Source organism: Tamandua tetradactyla, chromosome 4 (assembly GCF_023851605.1).
Source record: "Tamandua tetradactyla isolate mTamTet1 chromosome 4, mTamTet1.pri, whole genome shotgun sequence".
NCBI classification, from domain to species: domain Eukaryota; kingdom Metazoa; phylum Chordata; class Mammalia; order Pilosa; family Myrmecophagidae; genus Tamandua; species Tamandua tetradactyla.
In genome coordinates, this window is record NC_135330.1 from 113,084,840 (window position 1) to 113,103,473 (window position 18,634).

General features: G+C 42.0%; 1 protein-coding gene across 2 annotated transcripts in view; it reads left to right on the forward strand.

Moving 5' to 3' along the window:
• Nucleotides 1-18,634, forward strand: part of ERICH6B (glutamate rich 6B) — a 117,415-nt gene that overhangs the window by 34,333 nt on the left and 64,448 nt on the right. For both annotated transcript variants that reach the window (XM_077158276.1, XM_077158275.1), the window contains exons 5-6: nt 7,451-7,486; nt 10,961-11,055. In XM_077158276.1, the coding sequence (XP_077014391.1) occupies nt 7,451-7,486; nt 10,961-11,055 (131 nt within the window). The remainder of the gene's footprint in view (nt 1-7,450; nt 7,487-10,960; nt 11,056-18,634) is intronic.

Genomic DNA, 18,634 nt, shown 5'->3' on the forward strand with positions numbered 1-18,634 from the left:
CACAACCCAAGTGCCCATTGGCCAATGAATGGATAAAGGAAATGTGGTATAAACATACAATGGAATGTTATTCAACTGTCAGAAAGAATGAAGTCTTGATGCATACAATAACTTGGATGAATCTTGAGGACAAGTTGTGTTGTGTGAAACAAGCCTGACACGAAAGGACAAGTATTGTAGATCTCACTGATATGAACTAATTAGAATAAGCAAACTCAGAGAGTTAAAATCTAGAATATAGGTTATTAGGGGATAGAATGGAGGTGGAGAATGGGGATCTGATGTTTAATTTGTGCAGAATTTCTAATTAGGTTGATTGTAAATGTTTGGAAATGGATAGTGGTGATGGTAGCATGTTATTATGAGCGTAATTAACTGCAGTGAACGATGTGTGTGAATGTGGTTGAAAGGAGAAGCTTGGGGGGGAGTTAGAGGATAAAACATGGGACTGTATAACACAGTGAACCCTTTTGTGGATGATGGCTATGATTAATAGAACAATTATAAGAATATTATTTCATGAATTATAACAAATGCATGTCACTATTAGGAGGTGTTAATAAAAGGGTGGTGTATGGGAAAAAATATACCTAATGCAAACTATGGACTAAGGTTAACAAAATATTTTAATTTTCTTTCAATTACAACAAAGATACCACACCAATGCAGAGTGTCAACAATGTTGTAGTTTTCTGCATGACTTTTAAGTAAAGTTACAACTCTGCTAAAAAAAATAGTAACAATAATTTAAAAAAAAGGTTGCATGGGAAAGCCCCTCACTCTTGGTTCTGGTGATGCAACAATGAACAGCATCTCTCACCACTATTAATAATTTAAATCCAATCTTGGGGTGGTCGATCCATCAGTGATTCAGAGATTTTTTTCCACATCTGTAGTCATGGCAGCAGTAAATTAGATTTCCCCAGCATCTCACCACCCTGCCCCCACCCACGCCTGCTAAATTTTGTAGCTCAAATGTAATTAAATGAAATTGGGAGCCAGAACTCTATATGAAAAAAAAATGGCAAAGCAAAGGGCAGGCCTTCACAAGCCAGCACACAGTGGGGGGTATTTTACAGGCTAAATTGGTTCATTCGGGACTTTGTCAGAGCCTGGGAACTGGAACCATTTCAAAGTCAATAAGCATGACAGTTTGGGAAAATCTGGGCATTTATCTAAATAGTCATAAGCAGGATTCTAAAAGTCATTTACTGGATAAATTCCTGAAAAGTGCCAATGCTAAGCTTGAAAGGATGTGAGAGAGGAGAAAGGTAATAGAAGGTGGCTGGGGTATGAGAAGGAAGGGACTAGAGCCTATGCAGACCTCTCTGAACCCACCCCAAAGAGAGGCCCTGATGAGAGCACAGTTTTATATGACCTGTTTGTCCACAACCCTTTTGGTCTCTCAGTTTAATTTACAAAGCCAATCATATCTGTATCTAATTTAGGTTGTAAGCACCCTGCATATTTTGTCTCTATGGACATGTTTTGCTCCTAAGTGTAGTTCAGATACTGTGTTTCTTAAGGTCAGCATGTGTTCGCTATTTAGTAAAAGTCTGATCACCCAAAGGAAATGTCTACTTGTCAAATACTGTGATGCTGGTGGCATGGGATAAAGGGGTGGACTGTGCTGGAACTTCCCAGTGAGGGTCAATGACACAGCCCAGACTCCTGCAGCTGTGGGGAAGATACTTGCTACAGCAGAGATTGAAACACAAGGAGAAGCAAGCCATTCCCTAAACTTCATGGAGGTCTCACCTTCCCCTTCTGCCTATGCTTTAAAATCCATCTTTTGAACTGAAGAGCACTGGTAACAACTGAATATAACTTGCTGCTGATCATTCAGCAATTGTGTCTGACTGCTTGAAAGGAGAAAACATGACTGAGAGTGATAAGGAATGAGCAGACTTCACAGCTTTTGGAGCCTGGGTCACCATCCAAGGCCAGAAGTATATTTGAGGGCTCAAAAGCCAACTCAGTTATCAAAAAAAACACACTGAGAATAAATTCTCCATTTCTAGAGGCACCTTCCAGGGAGACAGGTGCTTGTCAAGACTCCTACCCCAGCTCTCCTTTTTCAGAATCCCTTTGTGTGATGACCCGGAGTACGGACTTTCCACACGATCCCTAAATGATCCTTAGGTGCACAAATGTTGAAGAACCTCTAGCTTAGAATGAATATTCCAGGTGCTGGCCTCCTAGTTCTACAGGGTATTTTTATCATGGAGGACTTTGGACTGAATATAGTAGGAAAAATGAGACCCAAATGAATCCTTGAAATCTATTACCACAGAGGGTGGCAGCTCGGACATAGAAATGACGTTAAAGGCACAGAAAATGCCTCGAGACCCACATGAGGACGCGTTCAGAAGAAGGGTGAGAAAGTCTATTTGTGGTCTCAGGTTTCTGTCTATCTAGGCGGAGAGCAGGGTCAAAAACAAAGAACACCAGAAATTCTAAAACAGAGCGTGACACACACATGCGATTGCAGAAATCCTCCAGACTTAGAGCCTAGCACATAGTAAGTACCTACAGATATTTGTTAAATTGGTGTGAAACTGTTGTTGAACCCTAATCTGATTCAAGGTCACATCATGATGATGAAAGAGCATATCCTACTCCAAAGAACAGTCTTAGTAGAAAGATGGATATGCATAGAAATAGTCACACATATAAAAACTATGTGTATGGAAATGCGAGCAAGGATAAGCAGAGAGGAGGGAGATGATATCAGCGGAGTAGGACACTTCTAGCCACCTGGCCAGGTGGAGGATAGGGTGGGAATCTCCCCAAAGTGCAAAGCCAGCGTTTGTTCAGATTTCTCTTTGGTGGCCTCAGATTTTGAAAACTCATATACCGATGTGGAAAAGATGAATATGTTACTGACAATGAACACAGGAAAATTGTTCTGAACTTCAAGAGTAGTGTTGGCCAAATGAAACTAGAAGGAAAGATGCCTAGAATGTACAATGATAGTGACTAAATGTACAAATTTAAAAATGTTTTTGCATGAGGAAGAACAAAGGAATGTCAGTATTGCAGAGTGTTGAAAATAGATGGTAATTCATATGTTAAAACTTTAACTTATGTGTGAGACTAAAGCAAAAAAATTATTTGGTAAAAAATTTATGTTTTGGCTAGTACATTTCCAAACATGACTTATATGGACAGTTTAATTGAACACCGTAAGTTCGTGGAAAATTGAATAGAGCATGAAATTTCGTAGGTTTGTCCAGAGGGATGCCCTGATAAATCCCAAAGTGATTTGAACAGTGAATAAAAAAGTATTTGCAAAATCCCCTTGGGGGAGTGGCAAGAAAAGGGGAAAATTCAACTTCCCCATTTGGAGAACTTCTAATATTCTCGCAAACAGTGGGGACAACCAAATCAATAAGCCGAGCCCTCAATCTTGAGATTTGTTCCTATGAAACATCCCTACAAAGGATAGGCTAAGCCTACTTAAAATTAGGCCTAATAGTCACCCCCAGAGAACCTCTTTCGTTCCTCAGATGTAGCCTATCTCTCTCTCAGCCAACATGGCAAGCAAACTCACTGCCCTCCCCATCTCTACATGGGACATGACTCCCAGGGGTGTAAACCTCCCTGGCAATATGGGACAGAAATCTTAGAATGAGGTGGGACTCAGCATCAAGAGATTGAGAAAACCTTCTTGACTGAAAGGGGGAAGAGAGAAATGAGACGAAATAAAGTGTCAGTGGCTGAGAGATTTCAAACAAAGTCAGAGGTTATCCTGGAGGTTATTCTTATTCATTATATAGATATCCCCTTTTTAAATTAAGGTGTATTAGGCTAGAGAGAAGTGCCTGAAACTGTAGAGCTATGTTCCAGTAGCCATGTCTCTTGAAGATGATTGTGTAATGATATAGATTTCACAATGTGACGGTGTGATTGTGAAAACCTTGTGTCTGATGCTCCTTTTATCCATGGTATGGACAGATGAGTAAAATATGGATTAATAATAAATAAATAATAGGGAGAACAAATGTTAAAATTAAAAAATATGTATACTGGACAGATGGAAATACTAGTGGTCAATGAGAAGGAGGCGTAAGGGGTATGATATGGATGAGTTTCTTCTTTTTTTAAATTTCTTTTTCTGGAGTGATACAAATTTTCTAAAAAATGATCATGGTGATGATGATACTGTGAGCCATTGATTGTACCGTACCGCCATGTATGGAATGTTTGTATGTTAAGAATGTATGTGCTTGTATGTCATTATATCAATAAAAATTTAAAAAAATAAAAAGAATGGTGTTAGCCAAGGAAGAGATGTTTATTTGGTGCAAAATTTCTATTTTCTGCAGCATGCTAATTTATCTTGTATGGTCAGTTTATTCAAATACCATAATAATATGGAACCTTGAATACAGAGTGAGATCCTACTGGTTGGTACAAGTGAGTGTGATGCCCTGATACATCCCACAGTAATTTGGGCAGAGAATAAAAAAGTATTTGCAAAGCCCCCTGGAGGGACTGGGGAGAAAGGAGGAAATATTCAACTTCTCCATCTGGGGAATTTCTGATATTCTCACAAGCACTGGGGACAACCAATTTAAGAGGCTGAGCCCTCGATCGTGGGGCTCACCCCTATGAAACATATTCCTGCAAAGGAGACGCTAAACCTACTTATAACTAGGCCTAAGTTTCACCCCCAGAGAACCTCTTTTGTTGCTCAGATGTGATCTCTCTCTCTCTCTAACCCAACTCGACAGTGAACTCACTGCCCTCCCCACTATGTGAGACATGACTCCCAGGGGTGTAAATCTCCTTGGAAACATGGGACAGGACTCCCAGTGATGAACTGGGGCCTGGCATTGTGAGCTTGAGAAAGCCTTCTTGATGAAAAAGGGGGAAGAGAAATGAAACAAAGTTTTCGTGGCTGAGAGATTTCAAATAGAATCAAGAAGTCATTCTGGAGGTTGTTCTTATGCATTACATAGAAATCCCTTTTTAGTTTTTTTTTCAGTGGATTAGAATAGCTAGAAGGAAATACCTAAAACTATTGAACTGCATTCCAATAGCCTTGATTCTTGAAGGCATTGTTGTATAACTAGATAGCTTTTACAGTGTGACCATGTGATTGTGAAAACCTTGTGGCTGACACTCCCTTTATCCAGTGTATGGACACATGAGTAACAAAATAAAGACATAAATAAATGGTAAGGGGGGATGAGGGGTATGGGATGTTTTGGGTGTGGATGTTCTTTTCATTTTTACTTTTATTTTTATTCTTATGTATATTTTGGAGTAATGAAAATGTTCAAAAATTGATTGTGGTGATGAATGCACAATTCTATGATGATACTGTGATCCATTGATTGTAGACTTTGGATGATTATATGGTATGTGGACATATCTCAATAAAATCGCATTGAAAAAAGAATGTTACCAGGAAAGCTGAAGCCTTTTAAAACACGTTCAGAGCAAAAAGAAGATCAAGATAGTCAGGTGCAATGTTGAATGATTCAGAAAAAATTGAGTTCTTCAACTGCCTTTTAATTTTTACTTCACTGTGAAGGAGAATGATTTTAAGATTAAAAAGCATGCAAAATTAGGGAAGAAATAACAGAAAACCAAAATTGGATGAAAAGATCAGAAGAGAATCCTCACTGCTTTGTCCTGGCCTAGATAAAATACACTCCAGAACACATAGGGAGACTAGCTTAATCATGTTTATGGTTTTTGACGAATTGTGGAAAACTAAGAAAATGAGTCTATGGCCCATCTGGAACAAATATTTAGAACAATGTGCCCACAAAAAAATCTAGCATGGGATCAATAAGAACAAATTATGTAATGCTGTATTGAGGTAACTTTCTGACAAGGTTGTCATCTCAGGCAACTGTGCTTAGCCCAGTAGGCACAAATTCCAAAGTCATTTCATTTTGAAGTCTTCTCTGATTTTCTTGTGGACAATGTGGAGACAAATCAGGTGGATGCTGATATAAGGTGACGTAGAGATGGAAAATGCAACAGCCACACAAACATACTGATTTATAGACCAGAGTCCACCCAGTTTCCAATGGGGAGCCACAGGTCCTGTCCAGGAGAATACTTTTATTATATTTTATTATATATTAGACTCAGAGGCAGGTGTAGAAGATATGTTTATATTTATAGATGACCTGAAGTTATTGGATAATGAAATAATAATAATGTTCTGAAAGACCTTGACAAACAAATTTGGAATAAGACTAGGTAGACAAAATATACAGTAATTTATGTTAGATTGGCTCTTAGGCCCACAAAAACAAAAGGATGGAGAAGAACTCAACCACAAGCTGAAAAAAGTCAACGGTGTAATGGATGGGACTACCATAAAAGTTAATATCACTAAATATAAGAGGTTTTGTGAAGGAGCAATAGCCCATTCTAGCCTGCATTGGAGAGTAGATCCTAGAAGGGCATGTTCAGTTTGCAGGATATCACATATAGAAGCAGATTGACTGGAGCTCAGGGGAAAGATTGGTTTTAGACAGACTTGCATGCTATGTCATGCAAAGAACTGTTGAAGCCATTGGGGATGTTAGATCTGGAAAACAAATGAGAGACATCATGACATGTCTTCAAATATTTGATGTCCTGTCACATTAAAAAACATGTCCTACAGCCCTAGTTTCCCTCTGTTGGCCAGCCTTGAGGACCAAGAGAGAACCTCAGCTCTCAGCCAGAACATTTGTGTCTGAAATGAACAAGCTCAAGAATCAGAGCTTCCATTGGAGGAAGTAAGATTTAAAACATTAATGGCCACTCTCTTTTTTAAAAGAATCTTTAAAATCAAAATTAAAAGCAATGTTAAGATAGCTCAAAAATAAAAGCTACCCAAGATGTCTTATTTGGAAGGTCTAATCTATGATGATTTTAATGGCTTACAGACTTTAATCCATTCATGAGAAGATAAGAAGCACATAAGAATTAGCACATGTTGGCCAAGGAGATCCCCCTATTGACCATTTTTGACTAGAGCAGCCTTAGTTAAAGCCAGTGGTCAAGGGGTTATTTCTGGAACTTGATGTCAGGACTCAAGGCCCAGGAATGAAACAGAACCCAAGCATAAAATGTGCCAGAATTTTGACAAGGGAAGAAGCAATATTTAGCACTCAGTTCATCCAATGACATTTAATGTATGCCTTCTATAGATTGGGCAAGATATAAAGATAAATAAAACCCATTATACCCTCTCAGGGCTTAAACTCTAGTGGAGGAGATGAAATATGAACAAAGGGAGAGGAATCAATATGCATTGAGGAGCTGCTACCAGCCTCCAACTGCTAAAGATCAAGGATGTCTTTTCTCCCCAGACACATGAGTGTCCCTGCAAGCTAGTGCATAGGAAGTGGTTCACAAATTGATTCCCTTGGAGAGTAAAGGCTGAACTCATTTGCCATACTTCATCCTATTAATCATGTTTCCTATTCTTTTTCAGACTATATTGTCAGTGAACTGCAGAGAAAAGAATATGGTGAGAGTCCAACATATTGTATCCAAAGCTTACTGTTCCCTATAAAGCAGCAGGGGCTGGGATGGTGCCCTCCTTGGTTGGTCCCAGAGACACCTACCTGGGGACATGCTGAACACACAGTCCCAGAACCTGGCTGTGCGTCTGAGTTCTTTTCTGAAGAAGGAGGATAAAACAAAAAACAGAAAGATAGGATCTCTGGAAAGTAAAAAGAATGGAGTGGGCCAAGACCAGAAGTCCATATCTCTATTCAATAGAACCAGGAGCTTCCCAGTTTAAAGAGGGTCCATCAGGTTGCTGGGTTTCCTGAAGTCTGGGAAGCAGGATTGACTAGTATGCACCCCAGAGACTCATAGCTCCTTGGTAGCTAATAAATTGAAACATCTACAAGGGATGTTCTTAAATATGTACTAAGTGTTTCTTAAGAAGATTTAGTTGAATCCTGCAAGGCGAAGGACTGTAGAAAATCCTTATGGAAGCAGAACCCCAATTTGTACACCACATCACAAAACAAAAGCCCTCCAATTAACCAACCCACCCTCTTTAGAAGACAAGTTGGTTACTCCCATCTGTTGTTACTTGAGCATGGTAGGGAGTGGAGGTGAGGTCTTATACATACACCCATCCCCCCATTCCACGCCCTGTGGCTTATCAAATTCTTCCAAACTCTAGACAATGCATACACATAAACACACACTCAGAGGACACTGGTAAATACAATTTTCTCCATCTTGTTCCATTTCCAGTGAGTGCTACTCAAACTTTAATATGCATAGGAATCACCTGGAGATCTTGTTAGAATGACAGACTCTGACTCAGTGGGGCTGAGAGTCTACACTTCTAATGAGCTCCCTTGTCCACAATTGGAGTAGCTGCATCATTTTAGAACAGTTTATATATTGATACCCATTGCAACTGCCAAACCAGCCAATCTTTTGGCCCACCCTACCCAGGATAACAAGGAACTTACCACGTGGAAGGGTTGAGGGAGTGAAAACTAGACTGAGTTTCATCTGTGTACTTGGTCATCAGCTGAGCTGGGTTCATGGCCCCTGGGAAGATCACTCACTGCTTCCCTTTTTCCTCTCTTCATTCATAACATGGCAGTTATTATATCTACCCAGCAGAGTAAATAGACACAGCACAGACACTTACCCCCAAATCTGGGAACTGCCACTCTCTCAAGTAAAGCATTAGAGGAGCGGCATCTAGATGGGGAAGAATTAAGATTTGTCCTTAAGCAAGCCAGGGAAGACAGATCCCACTTCCAGAACACTGTCTACCAGGTGTTTAATTGCAACACCCTGATGCTCTGGGCCACCCCAAAGATGAGTCTCAGGGTCCCATTTATTCAGATGAGGGAGCAAGAGCACAAGGGGGCTGCTCAAGTCCCTGATAATGGGGCCACCACTTAGCCCTGACCTGACACTTTCCCCTGGCCCCAAACCCTCCCACAGAGCAACTTCAGGAGCAGATAATTATCTCACTTGAACAGAAGTAGAGGTTGACAGAAATCCCCAAAGGAAACGCTAATTAGAAATAAAGCTTTTACTTCTGGATTCTGCCCCACTTATGACTTGTTACAGCTTATTTACTGAGCTTGACTTGACACATAGACAGGGCCTACTGATGTTAATAAGGTTAATTATTACATAAATTTGAACACCTTGGCAACTGCTCTTCAGTATTCAGAACCGCCAACTTCACTTTCTCCTGACAAACACTTCCTTTCATTCTCTCTTTCTTTTTTATTTTTTTAGAATAACTCTGTGCTATTCAATAACGTCTACTAAAATACATCAATCACAAACAATGGAGATTTGCCAAGCTCTCAGGGCCATAGCCAGACTCCCATTCCCAGGTGGGGACTGGAGCGTAGGAGGCAGCCTGCCTCTCCACTCAAAGAATCTACCCTTGATCCTAGGCTACTCATTCTCTCCCGACCCCCCCAGAAAGAATTCTGTTCCTCTCCTTCGCCATCCAAAAGGAGCTTTCTGGAGGCTTGCTTGAAATCTCGTAGATTCTTACTGGGTTGTCCTGGATTACCTCAAAACTTCTCTCAGTCATTTCCATGGCAAACAGTCTGGGCAGACAGTGCTTCTGGAAACCAGCTGAAAGTGCCCTCGCTTTTGTCATGCTATCGACTATACCAACAGGGGTGGAGGTAGGTCTATGGGAACCAATATCAAATACTGCCAAGCAAATTCTGGAACTCAGTCCAACTCAAGTACAGTGAGGAAAAATATCATGGCTGGGGTTGGAGGGCAGAAAGCAGGATGGACTCCAGCGAGTGACCTGGGTCAGGGAAGGCAGATTCGGCTCAGTGGTGACCCTCATCCCATCAGGAACCCAAAGAAGTGAGAGTTCCTATTACCAATTCGAAATTGGGAAGACGTCCAAAACTAGCTAATGTGGGTCAAGATCCCAGAGAATGTCCCCTCTCCTTCCCCTAAGGCATGAAAGGAACACAAAAAATCAGACAAAATAGGTCAGCTCTGTGCCTAACCTAGGCGATCTTCAAGGTTCTCTGGATAGCCCAGCTTGAAAGGACTGGTGTTATCCTGAAGCTGAGACAAGAGACCCCCAGTAACTTCCCTGGGGGACCAATTATCTTGCAAGAGCTCTAGCTTCAGGGGCCCAACCTTCCCAGGAGGACAGACGTGAGATCTAAGTGGTGATTATCAATTCCACAAGTCAATTTTCACCCCAGTGACACTGGAGACTCTAAGCCCCTCTCCTGGCCAAGTCCAGGAGGCTGTGTTTGACCTTCAGGAACAAAGGTATTCACCTCTCAGATAGACTTTCCTTAGCTTCGAGATTCATCTCTGATGCTCTGGCTAGCAATTATGAACATTAGGCAGTGATAGAAACTGGTGGTTGTTTCACCAAACGGGTGGGAGATAGGAATATTTCTCAGGATTTTCAAGAAAAACTCACACTCAAAATTAACCTCCTCAGAAGATAATCCAAAACTCCTCCCCGATCTGTAAGAGCCTCTATGAGCAGAACCTTGACCCCTGTGTCCTCTCTGGGCTCCCCTCCTGCCCTCCAGTCATATTGGGCCCCTTGTCAAATGAGGTGGCCCCACTGCCACCTCAGGGCCTTTGCCCATCCTGGTCCCTGTGTCATTAATGCTGTTCCCCATCTATCTGCCTGTCTGCTCTCTAACTTCCCTCAGGACTCACTCAGACATCACTGTGTCAGACAGACCTTCACTGTCCTGGGAAATACACACTCACTTTCTTAAATCAGCCGATGAGATTTGACCCTTATATTCCTATTTTATTAGTAACCCCAAATTGAATCTTAGGTACTATGGTGCCATTTATTTGACGTCCTACTTATCATGTACACAATTTTATTAGAAGGGACAGGGTAAATGCCATACATTTCTATTGCCGTTGTTGTTTTTTTTTAGTGTTATTCCTTATCTAAATGTCTGTCTTTCCTTTTGACATGCCTCCCAAAAAACGAAAGCCAAGGAGTATCTTTCTACAGGGAGCTCTGAGGAAGAGATGTCAGAAGAGCCTGATGACATTGACATACTGGAGGACGAGGACTTCGATGACAATGTAAGTTGACTACAAACCTGAGCCCACCTCCTCTAAAGGTTGGGCAGGGTGGCCGGAAGGCCAGGTGGTCACTGCCTCTTGAGCCCCGGAGTTCCCAGCTTCACTATGTTGCTAGCATCTCCCAAGTGAGTTCTTCACTGAAGCAGTTGGAAATATGTCGAAATGGCATGGCAAATCAAAGAAGGTCAAAAGAAAGCCAGCTGGGGAGTCCGGACCCCTATCCCCTGAACACCCCGCTGCTGATATAAACAAACACCCCTCAAGCTTGCTTTTTTTTTTTTTTAACATTTTTTATTATGAAATATAACAAAAAGCAATATATTTCAAAGTACACTGTAACAAATAGTTATAGAACGGATTTAGTTTGGTATGGGTTACTGTTCCACAATTTCATGTTTTTTCTTCTAGCTGCTCCAAGACATTGGAGACTAAAAGAAATATCAATATAATGATTCAGCAGTCACACTCCTTTGTTAAATCCTGTCCTCTCTGTTATGACTCCTCCTTCTCCCAATCTTTAGGGGTATTGGGGCTCTGCCCATTCTCACTTATTTTTTCTTTTTTTGACTTTTTTTTCTTTTTTGCTAAAAATAACATATACACAAAAAAGCAATTAATTTCAAAGTATATCACAACAACTAGTTGTAGAACAGATTTCAAAGTTTGGTATGGGTTACAATCCACAATCTTAGGTTTTTACTTCTAGCTTCTCTAAGATACTGGAGACTAAAAGAAATATTAATATAATGATTCAGCAATCATATTCATTTGTTAAACCCCACCTTCTCTGTATAACTCCACCATCACCTTTGATCTTTCTCCCAGTCTTTAGGGGTATTTGGACTATTCCCATTTCAACTTTTTCATGTTGGAAGGGGCTGGCGATAATACAGGATAAGGGAGTGGAACTAGTTGATATTCTGAGAGGTTGACACCTCTGCATTTCAGAACTTACCTAGTCCAGGGACCCATCTGGAGGTTGTAGGTTTCTGGAAAGTTACCCTATTGTGTGGAACCTTTTTAGAATCTTATATAACACCCTAGGTACTCTTTAGGTTTGGCTGGAATGGTTTTGTTTGGGTTTTGGCAAGTTATGATAGGTAGCAGTGTCTAACTGAAGCCTGCATAAGGTGACCTCCAGAGTAGCCTCTCAACTATATTCAAACTCCCTCAGCCACTAACAGCTTGTTAGTTATACTTCTTTTCCCCCTTTTGATCAGGATGGCATTGCTGATCTCACGGTGCCAATGCCAGGCTCATCCCTGAGAGTCATCTCCCACGTGGCTAGGGAGACTTTCACCCCTGGATGTCATGTCCCATGTAGGGGGGAGGGCAATGGTTTCACTTGAGAGTTGGGCTTAGAGAGAGTGAGGCCACCTCTGAGCAACAAGTCCAGAAGTAACTCTTTGACATGCCTATAGGTAGGCTAAGCTTTCCCGCTATGTACATAAACTTCACAAGAGCATGCCTCAAGATCAAGGCTTGGTCTATTGATTTGGGTGTCCCTAATGTTTGACACAGTATCAGGGATTTCCTCGGTGGTGAAGCTCATAATTTTTCTCCCATTCCTCAATATTTTTTGCCAATGCTTTTTGATTTACTGCTTAAAATACTCTGGGATGTATAAAAGCATTACATTAAGCTATACAGGATTAAAGTCCCTGAGTCTGGATTGTTTAAATGAGCTAAGACAGGCTGAGTTAGATTATGTGCTACAGAAAATTTAGGTTCTGGATAAAATAAACCTTTCTTCCTTTGGTCTTAAAGAATAGATGAGGGTCTAAAATATAGACCCTGTCTTTTTTACCCCTGTATTCTGAATTTCCTTAATTCTGACCTGATCAGCTCTGTTCTCATCTCTAATACCAGGTTATAGATACATAAAACAGTCTCTCAAAATCCAGAAATAACAATTACCACTCCAGTCTAAATGTAACTGCTATAAGAGCTTACAATCTAGGCCCCTGTTTTTTTATAAGTATGTTCTAAATGACACCATACAATATTTGCTCTTTTGTTTCTGGCTTATTTTGCCTCCCCAAATATCCCACAGGTCCATTCACAATGTTGCATGCCTCACAAATTCATTCCTCTTTATAGCAGCACAATTTTCGGATCATGTGTATACACCATCATTCACCAATCTACATCTCAGTCAGCGCATCCTTCAGCCACTTCCATTCATTTGGCATCATGTATAATGTCCAAAGTAAACAGTCCATTGTTCCCAAGAGAAAGATAACCAATAACACACCCTCACCAAATAGAAAATATAAACCTCCTTTTTACTCTTATCCCTCCCCCCATTATTTACCCCTGGTGTTGTTGTGGGACTATTGATGTTTTCCTGCTAGACATAGCCCATAGCATGCAATAGCAATTTTTCCCCATACACTGAACTTATACACTCTTTGTACAAGATTCATACTTTTGCAATAGTCCATGCAAGAACTTATTTATATTTCTAGTGTTAATCAGTGGGACACACGAGTCTATACAACCCCTTTCAATCATGTTCACCTTCAATATGGCAATATTATTACTTATAGACCCACTAATGAACCGCCTTCACTTCTATACATTCCCTAACGTTTAAGTTCAACCTCTTTAGCTAACCATTCATCCATCCCTTGCTTCTGTCTATCTCTAGTCCCCTATATTCTGTATTACAAGTCTCTAATTTTACCTTTACCATGATCATAAAAATGAAATCATACATTATCTGTCCTTTTCTGTCTGGTTTATTTCACTCAGCATTATGTCCTCAAGGCTCATCCATCTTGTCATGTGCTTCAGGATGTCATTTTGTCTTACTGCTGTATAATATTTCATCGTATGCATACACCACATTTGTTAATCCAATCATCTGTTGATGGGCACTTGGATTGTTCCCATATTTTTTGGCAATTGTGAATAATGCTGCTAAAAACATCAGTGTGTGAGGGCGGGCCACAGTGGCTCAGCAGGTAAGAGTGCTTGCCTGCCATGCCCGAGGACCCGGGTTCGTTTCCCGGTGCCTGCCCATGTAAAAAAAATAAATAAATAAGTAAGCTGACTTTAAAAAAAAAAAAAAAATCAGTGTGAAAATGTCTGTTTGTGTCACTGCTTTCAGTTCTTCTGGATATATACCAAGTAGTGGTATTGCTGGGTCATAGAACAACTGAATATTTAGTTTTCTGAGGAGCCACCAGAATGTTTTCCATAATGGCTGCACCATTATACATTCCCACCAGTGGTGCATAAGTGTCCCAATTTCTTCACTCTCCAACGTTTGTAGTTTCCTGCTTGTTTAATAGCATGAGGTAGTATCTCATTGTAGTCTTGACCTGCATTTCCCTTATAGCTAATGAAAATGAACATCTGTTCATGTACTTTATAGTCATCTGTATTTGTTCTTCAGAAAAGTGCTTATTCATATCTTTAGAGTGTCTTATAATTGGGATGTTTGTTCTTTTGTTGTTGAGTTGTATGTTTTCTTTATATACACAGGATATCAAACCTTTATCCGATGTGTGATTTCCAAATATTTTCTCCGATTGAGTTGGCTGCCTCTTCACTTTTTTGACAAAGTACTTTGAGGCAGAAAAGCATTTGATTTTGATGAATTCCCATTTATCTATTTTTTCTTTTGTTGCTTGTGTTTTGGGTGTAAAGTTTAGGAAGCTACCTCCTTATACTAGGTCTTTGGAGATGTTTCCTTACATTTTCTTCTAGGAGCTTTATGATACTGGTTCTTATATTTAGGTGCTTGATTCACTTTGAGTTAATTTTTGTAAGGCACAAAGAAAGGGTCCTGGTCTAGTTTGCTAGATGCTGGAATGCAATATACCAGAAACAGAACAGCTTTTAAAAAGAGGAATTTGATAAATTGCAGGTTAACTGTTTTTAGGTCATGGAAATGTCCCAATTGAAGCAATTCTATAGAAATGTCCAATCTAAGGCATCCAGGGAAAGATACCTTGATTCAAGAAGGCCGATGAAGTTCAGGGTTTCTCTCTCAAGTGGAAAGGCATGTGATGAACATGGTCAGGGTTTCTCTCTCAGCTGGAAGGGCACATGGCAAACATGGCATCATCTGCTAGTCTTCTCTCCTGGCTTCCTGTTTTATGAAGCTCTCTGAGAGGCATTTTCCTTCTTCATCTTCAAAGGCCACTGCTTGGCAGACTTTCTGCGTCTTGTGACTACAACATTCTGCTCTCTCAGAATTTCTCTTTCTCCAAAATGTTTCCTCATTTTATAGGATAACAGATCTAATTAAAGTCTTTGTACCAGTACCATGTTGTTTTGACCACTGTGGCTTTATAATATGTTTTAAAATCAGGAAGTGTTAATCCTCCCACTCCATTCTTCTTTTTTAAGATGCTTTTAGCTATTCAGGGTCTCTTTCCCTTCCAGATGAATTTGGTAACTAATTTTTCCAAACTTCAAAGTAGGTTGTTGGAATTTTGATTGGTACTGCATTCAATTTGTAGATCAGTTTGGGTAGAATTGACATCTTAACTACATTTAACCTCCCTGTCCATGAGTAGGGAATGTCTTTCCACCTATTCAGATCTTCTTTGATTTCTTTTAGCAATGTTATATAGTTTTCTGTGTACAAGTCCTTTTCATCCCTGGTTAAGTCCATTTCTAGATACTTGATTATTTTAGTTGCTATTTTGAATGGAAACCAGGGGGATTGGGGCAGGTGTGCATGTGTGTGTAGGGCAGAGGCTATGTAGCACAAATGTGCACGTGAGCATCTGCCAGATATGAAAGCAGGGTACTGTGTGCTTGGTGTTGAGGCAAGGGTGTGCACCTGTGTGGGGCAGGGGGTTGGGGTGTAGGGGTCAAGAGGTTGGTACACAGATGCATGGGTACCCGGCGGGGAGGATGTGGCTGCATGAGTGTGGGTTTGGGGGACAGGGCCCTGGTGTGTGCCTATGCAGAGCTCAAGGGCAGTGGGTTGGAGTTGTATCTGCATGGGCTGAGGGTAGGTGTGGCCCAAATGCACAGGTCAGTGCTTGCCCAGAGCTGGGGGGCATGGCGTGGATGCACGCGTGTGCTTGCACGGATCTGTGGGGACCGGATGCTGATGTATGCATGTGCAGGGATCGGGGGTGGTGGGGCAAGGTTGCACAATTGTATGGGCTGGGGGTGGGTGTGGCCGGGGCATGAAGGCGAGCGCCTGCAGCCCAAATGCACAAGCTACTGCATGCAGGGGGCAGGGAGGAGAAGGTTGGGGTTGAGGGGCTGGGCACAGGAACGCAGGTCTTGGGAAGGGCGGGGCGACACTGTGCTTGTGTGGGAGAGGTGGGTCAGGCTGGGGCCGGCACACAAGGGAGGGGTTGTGGAGTGGCGTCACATGGGGTTGGTGGGGCCTGAGTGCAGTTCTTGCAGCTTGGTAAGAGTGCAGGTGACAGGGTTCAGGTGCGTGAAGTGTGGGGGGAGTTGCAGGGTACGGGTGGCACAGGTAGTGTGTTCAAGAGTAGAGGGTAGTGTGTTCAAGGAACGCGGTGTGGCTTGTTTGCTTGTCCCCGTCTCCCTGTCCATACTCTCCTTAGAGCTCCAGGCTTCCATTGTGAAAGAGACACATTAGGCTTTTTGCACTAGCCGGATGGTCTCCAGTTCTCTGCATCTCAATTCTTCAGTTTTTGCAACCGGGGCCTCCCCACCTGTTGTAGAAGACTCCCCCAGGGCATTTAACACCCTGAAGTCCCTGTCCCTATCACCGTCCCATCCCTTTTCTGGCTATTCCTTGGAGCAGGGGTGAACTCCATCTCCCAAGCTTGCTTTTTAAGGCCACAAAACAGAAAATAAAGCATGTAAGCTAACTAGGTATCAGGGCCAATCATTCTTTGTTGAAACATGATGTAAAAATAGACCACTTCCGAGACTTCCTGGAAGATGGCGGCTTAGTAAGACGCGCGGATCTTAGTTTCTTCTCCAGGACACCTACTAGGGGAGTAGAAACGATACAGAAAGCGCCCAAAGCCACAACAGAGATAAAAAAGACAGCGTACCCCATCCTGGAACGGCTGGCTGGCTGAGAGAAGCAGCTCGGGTGAGATCGCCGAGGCGCGCGGGCCTTACCGGGCGGGGTGGCAAGCGGCCGGAGTTACTCCCTTCCCCCTTCCCGGGCCGGCTGGGAGAATTGGAGAGGCGGTCCCCTGAAACCAAGGCGACTGGCGCCCACACCACGCGCAGCCCCCGGACCAACCGAGAGAATTGGATCGGAAACCCCCAGGCCACGGAGAACAGTGACGGGTAGGGGAGGCCCCTTCCAAACCCATGACTCCCGGGGAACGTGCACTCTCTCGGGCGGGCCGCTGCCGCTGGCGCCCTCCCGCCACGCTTGTTGCCCAGGGCCGACTAGGAAATTCGGACGGGCTCTTTCCCTGGCTGCGGCGACCAGCAACCCTCCCTGCGTTCGGACACCCTCCCTGCGTTCGGACCCCTGGGCCGGCTCAAGCCGCTTAGGCTAGCGAACACCCAGGACGGCGAGAGTTTTCCAAAGTTTAAGGTCCCACAGCACCTTTTACTGGTGGGACCCGCAGACAAACGTGTGCCACGAGCGCCACCTACTGGGCAGGATAAGAAAAACAGAACCCAGAGATTTCACAGAAAAATATTACAACCTTGCTGGGTCCAACACCAAGAGAAATCTGAATAAATGCCCAGACGCCAGCAGCAGAATATAACTGTCCACGCTCAAAAGATTGAGAATATGGCTCAGTCAAAGGAACAAACCAATAGCTCAAATGAGACACAAGAGCTGAGACAACTAATGCTGAATATATGAACAGAAATGGAAAACCTCTTCAAAAATGAAATCGATAAATTGAGGGAGGACATGAAGAGGACATGGGCTGAACATAAAGAAGAAATAGAAAAACTGAAAAAACAAATCGCAGAACTTATGGAAGTGAAGGATAAAGTAGCAAACATAGAAAAAATAATGGATAGCTACAATGATAGATTTAAAGAGACAGAAGATAGAATTAGTGATTTGGAGGATGGAACATCTGAATTCCAAAAAGAAACAGAAACTATAGGGAAAAGAATGGAAAAATTTGAACAGGGTATCAGGGAACTCAAGGACAATATGAACCGCACAAATATACGTGTTGTGGGTGTCCCAGAAGGAGAAGAGAAGGGAAAAGGAGGAGAAAAACTAATGGAAGAAATTATCACTGAAAATTTCCCAACTCTTATGAAAGACCTAAAATTACAGATCCAAGAAGTGCAGCGCACACCAAAGAGATTAGACCCAAATAGGCGTTCTCCAAGACACTTACTAGTTAGAATGTCAGAGGTCAAAGAGAAAGAGAAGATCTTGAAAGCAGCAAGAGAAAAACAATCCATTACATACAAGGGAAACCCAATAAGACTTTGTGTAGATTTCTCAGCAGAAACCATGGAAGCTAGAAGACAGTGGGATGATATATTTAAAATACTAAAAGAGAAAAACTGCCAACCAAGACTCCTATATCCAGCAAAATTGTCCTTCAAAAATGAGGGAGAAATTAAAACATTCTCAGACAAAAAGTCACTGAAAGAATTTGTGACCAAGAGACCAGCTCTGCAAGAATACTAAAGG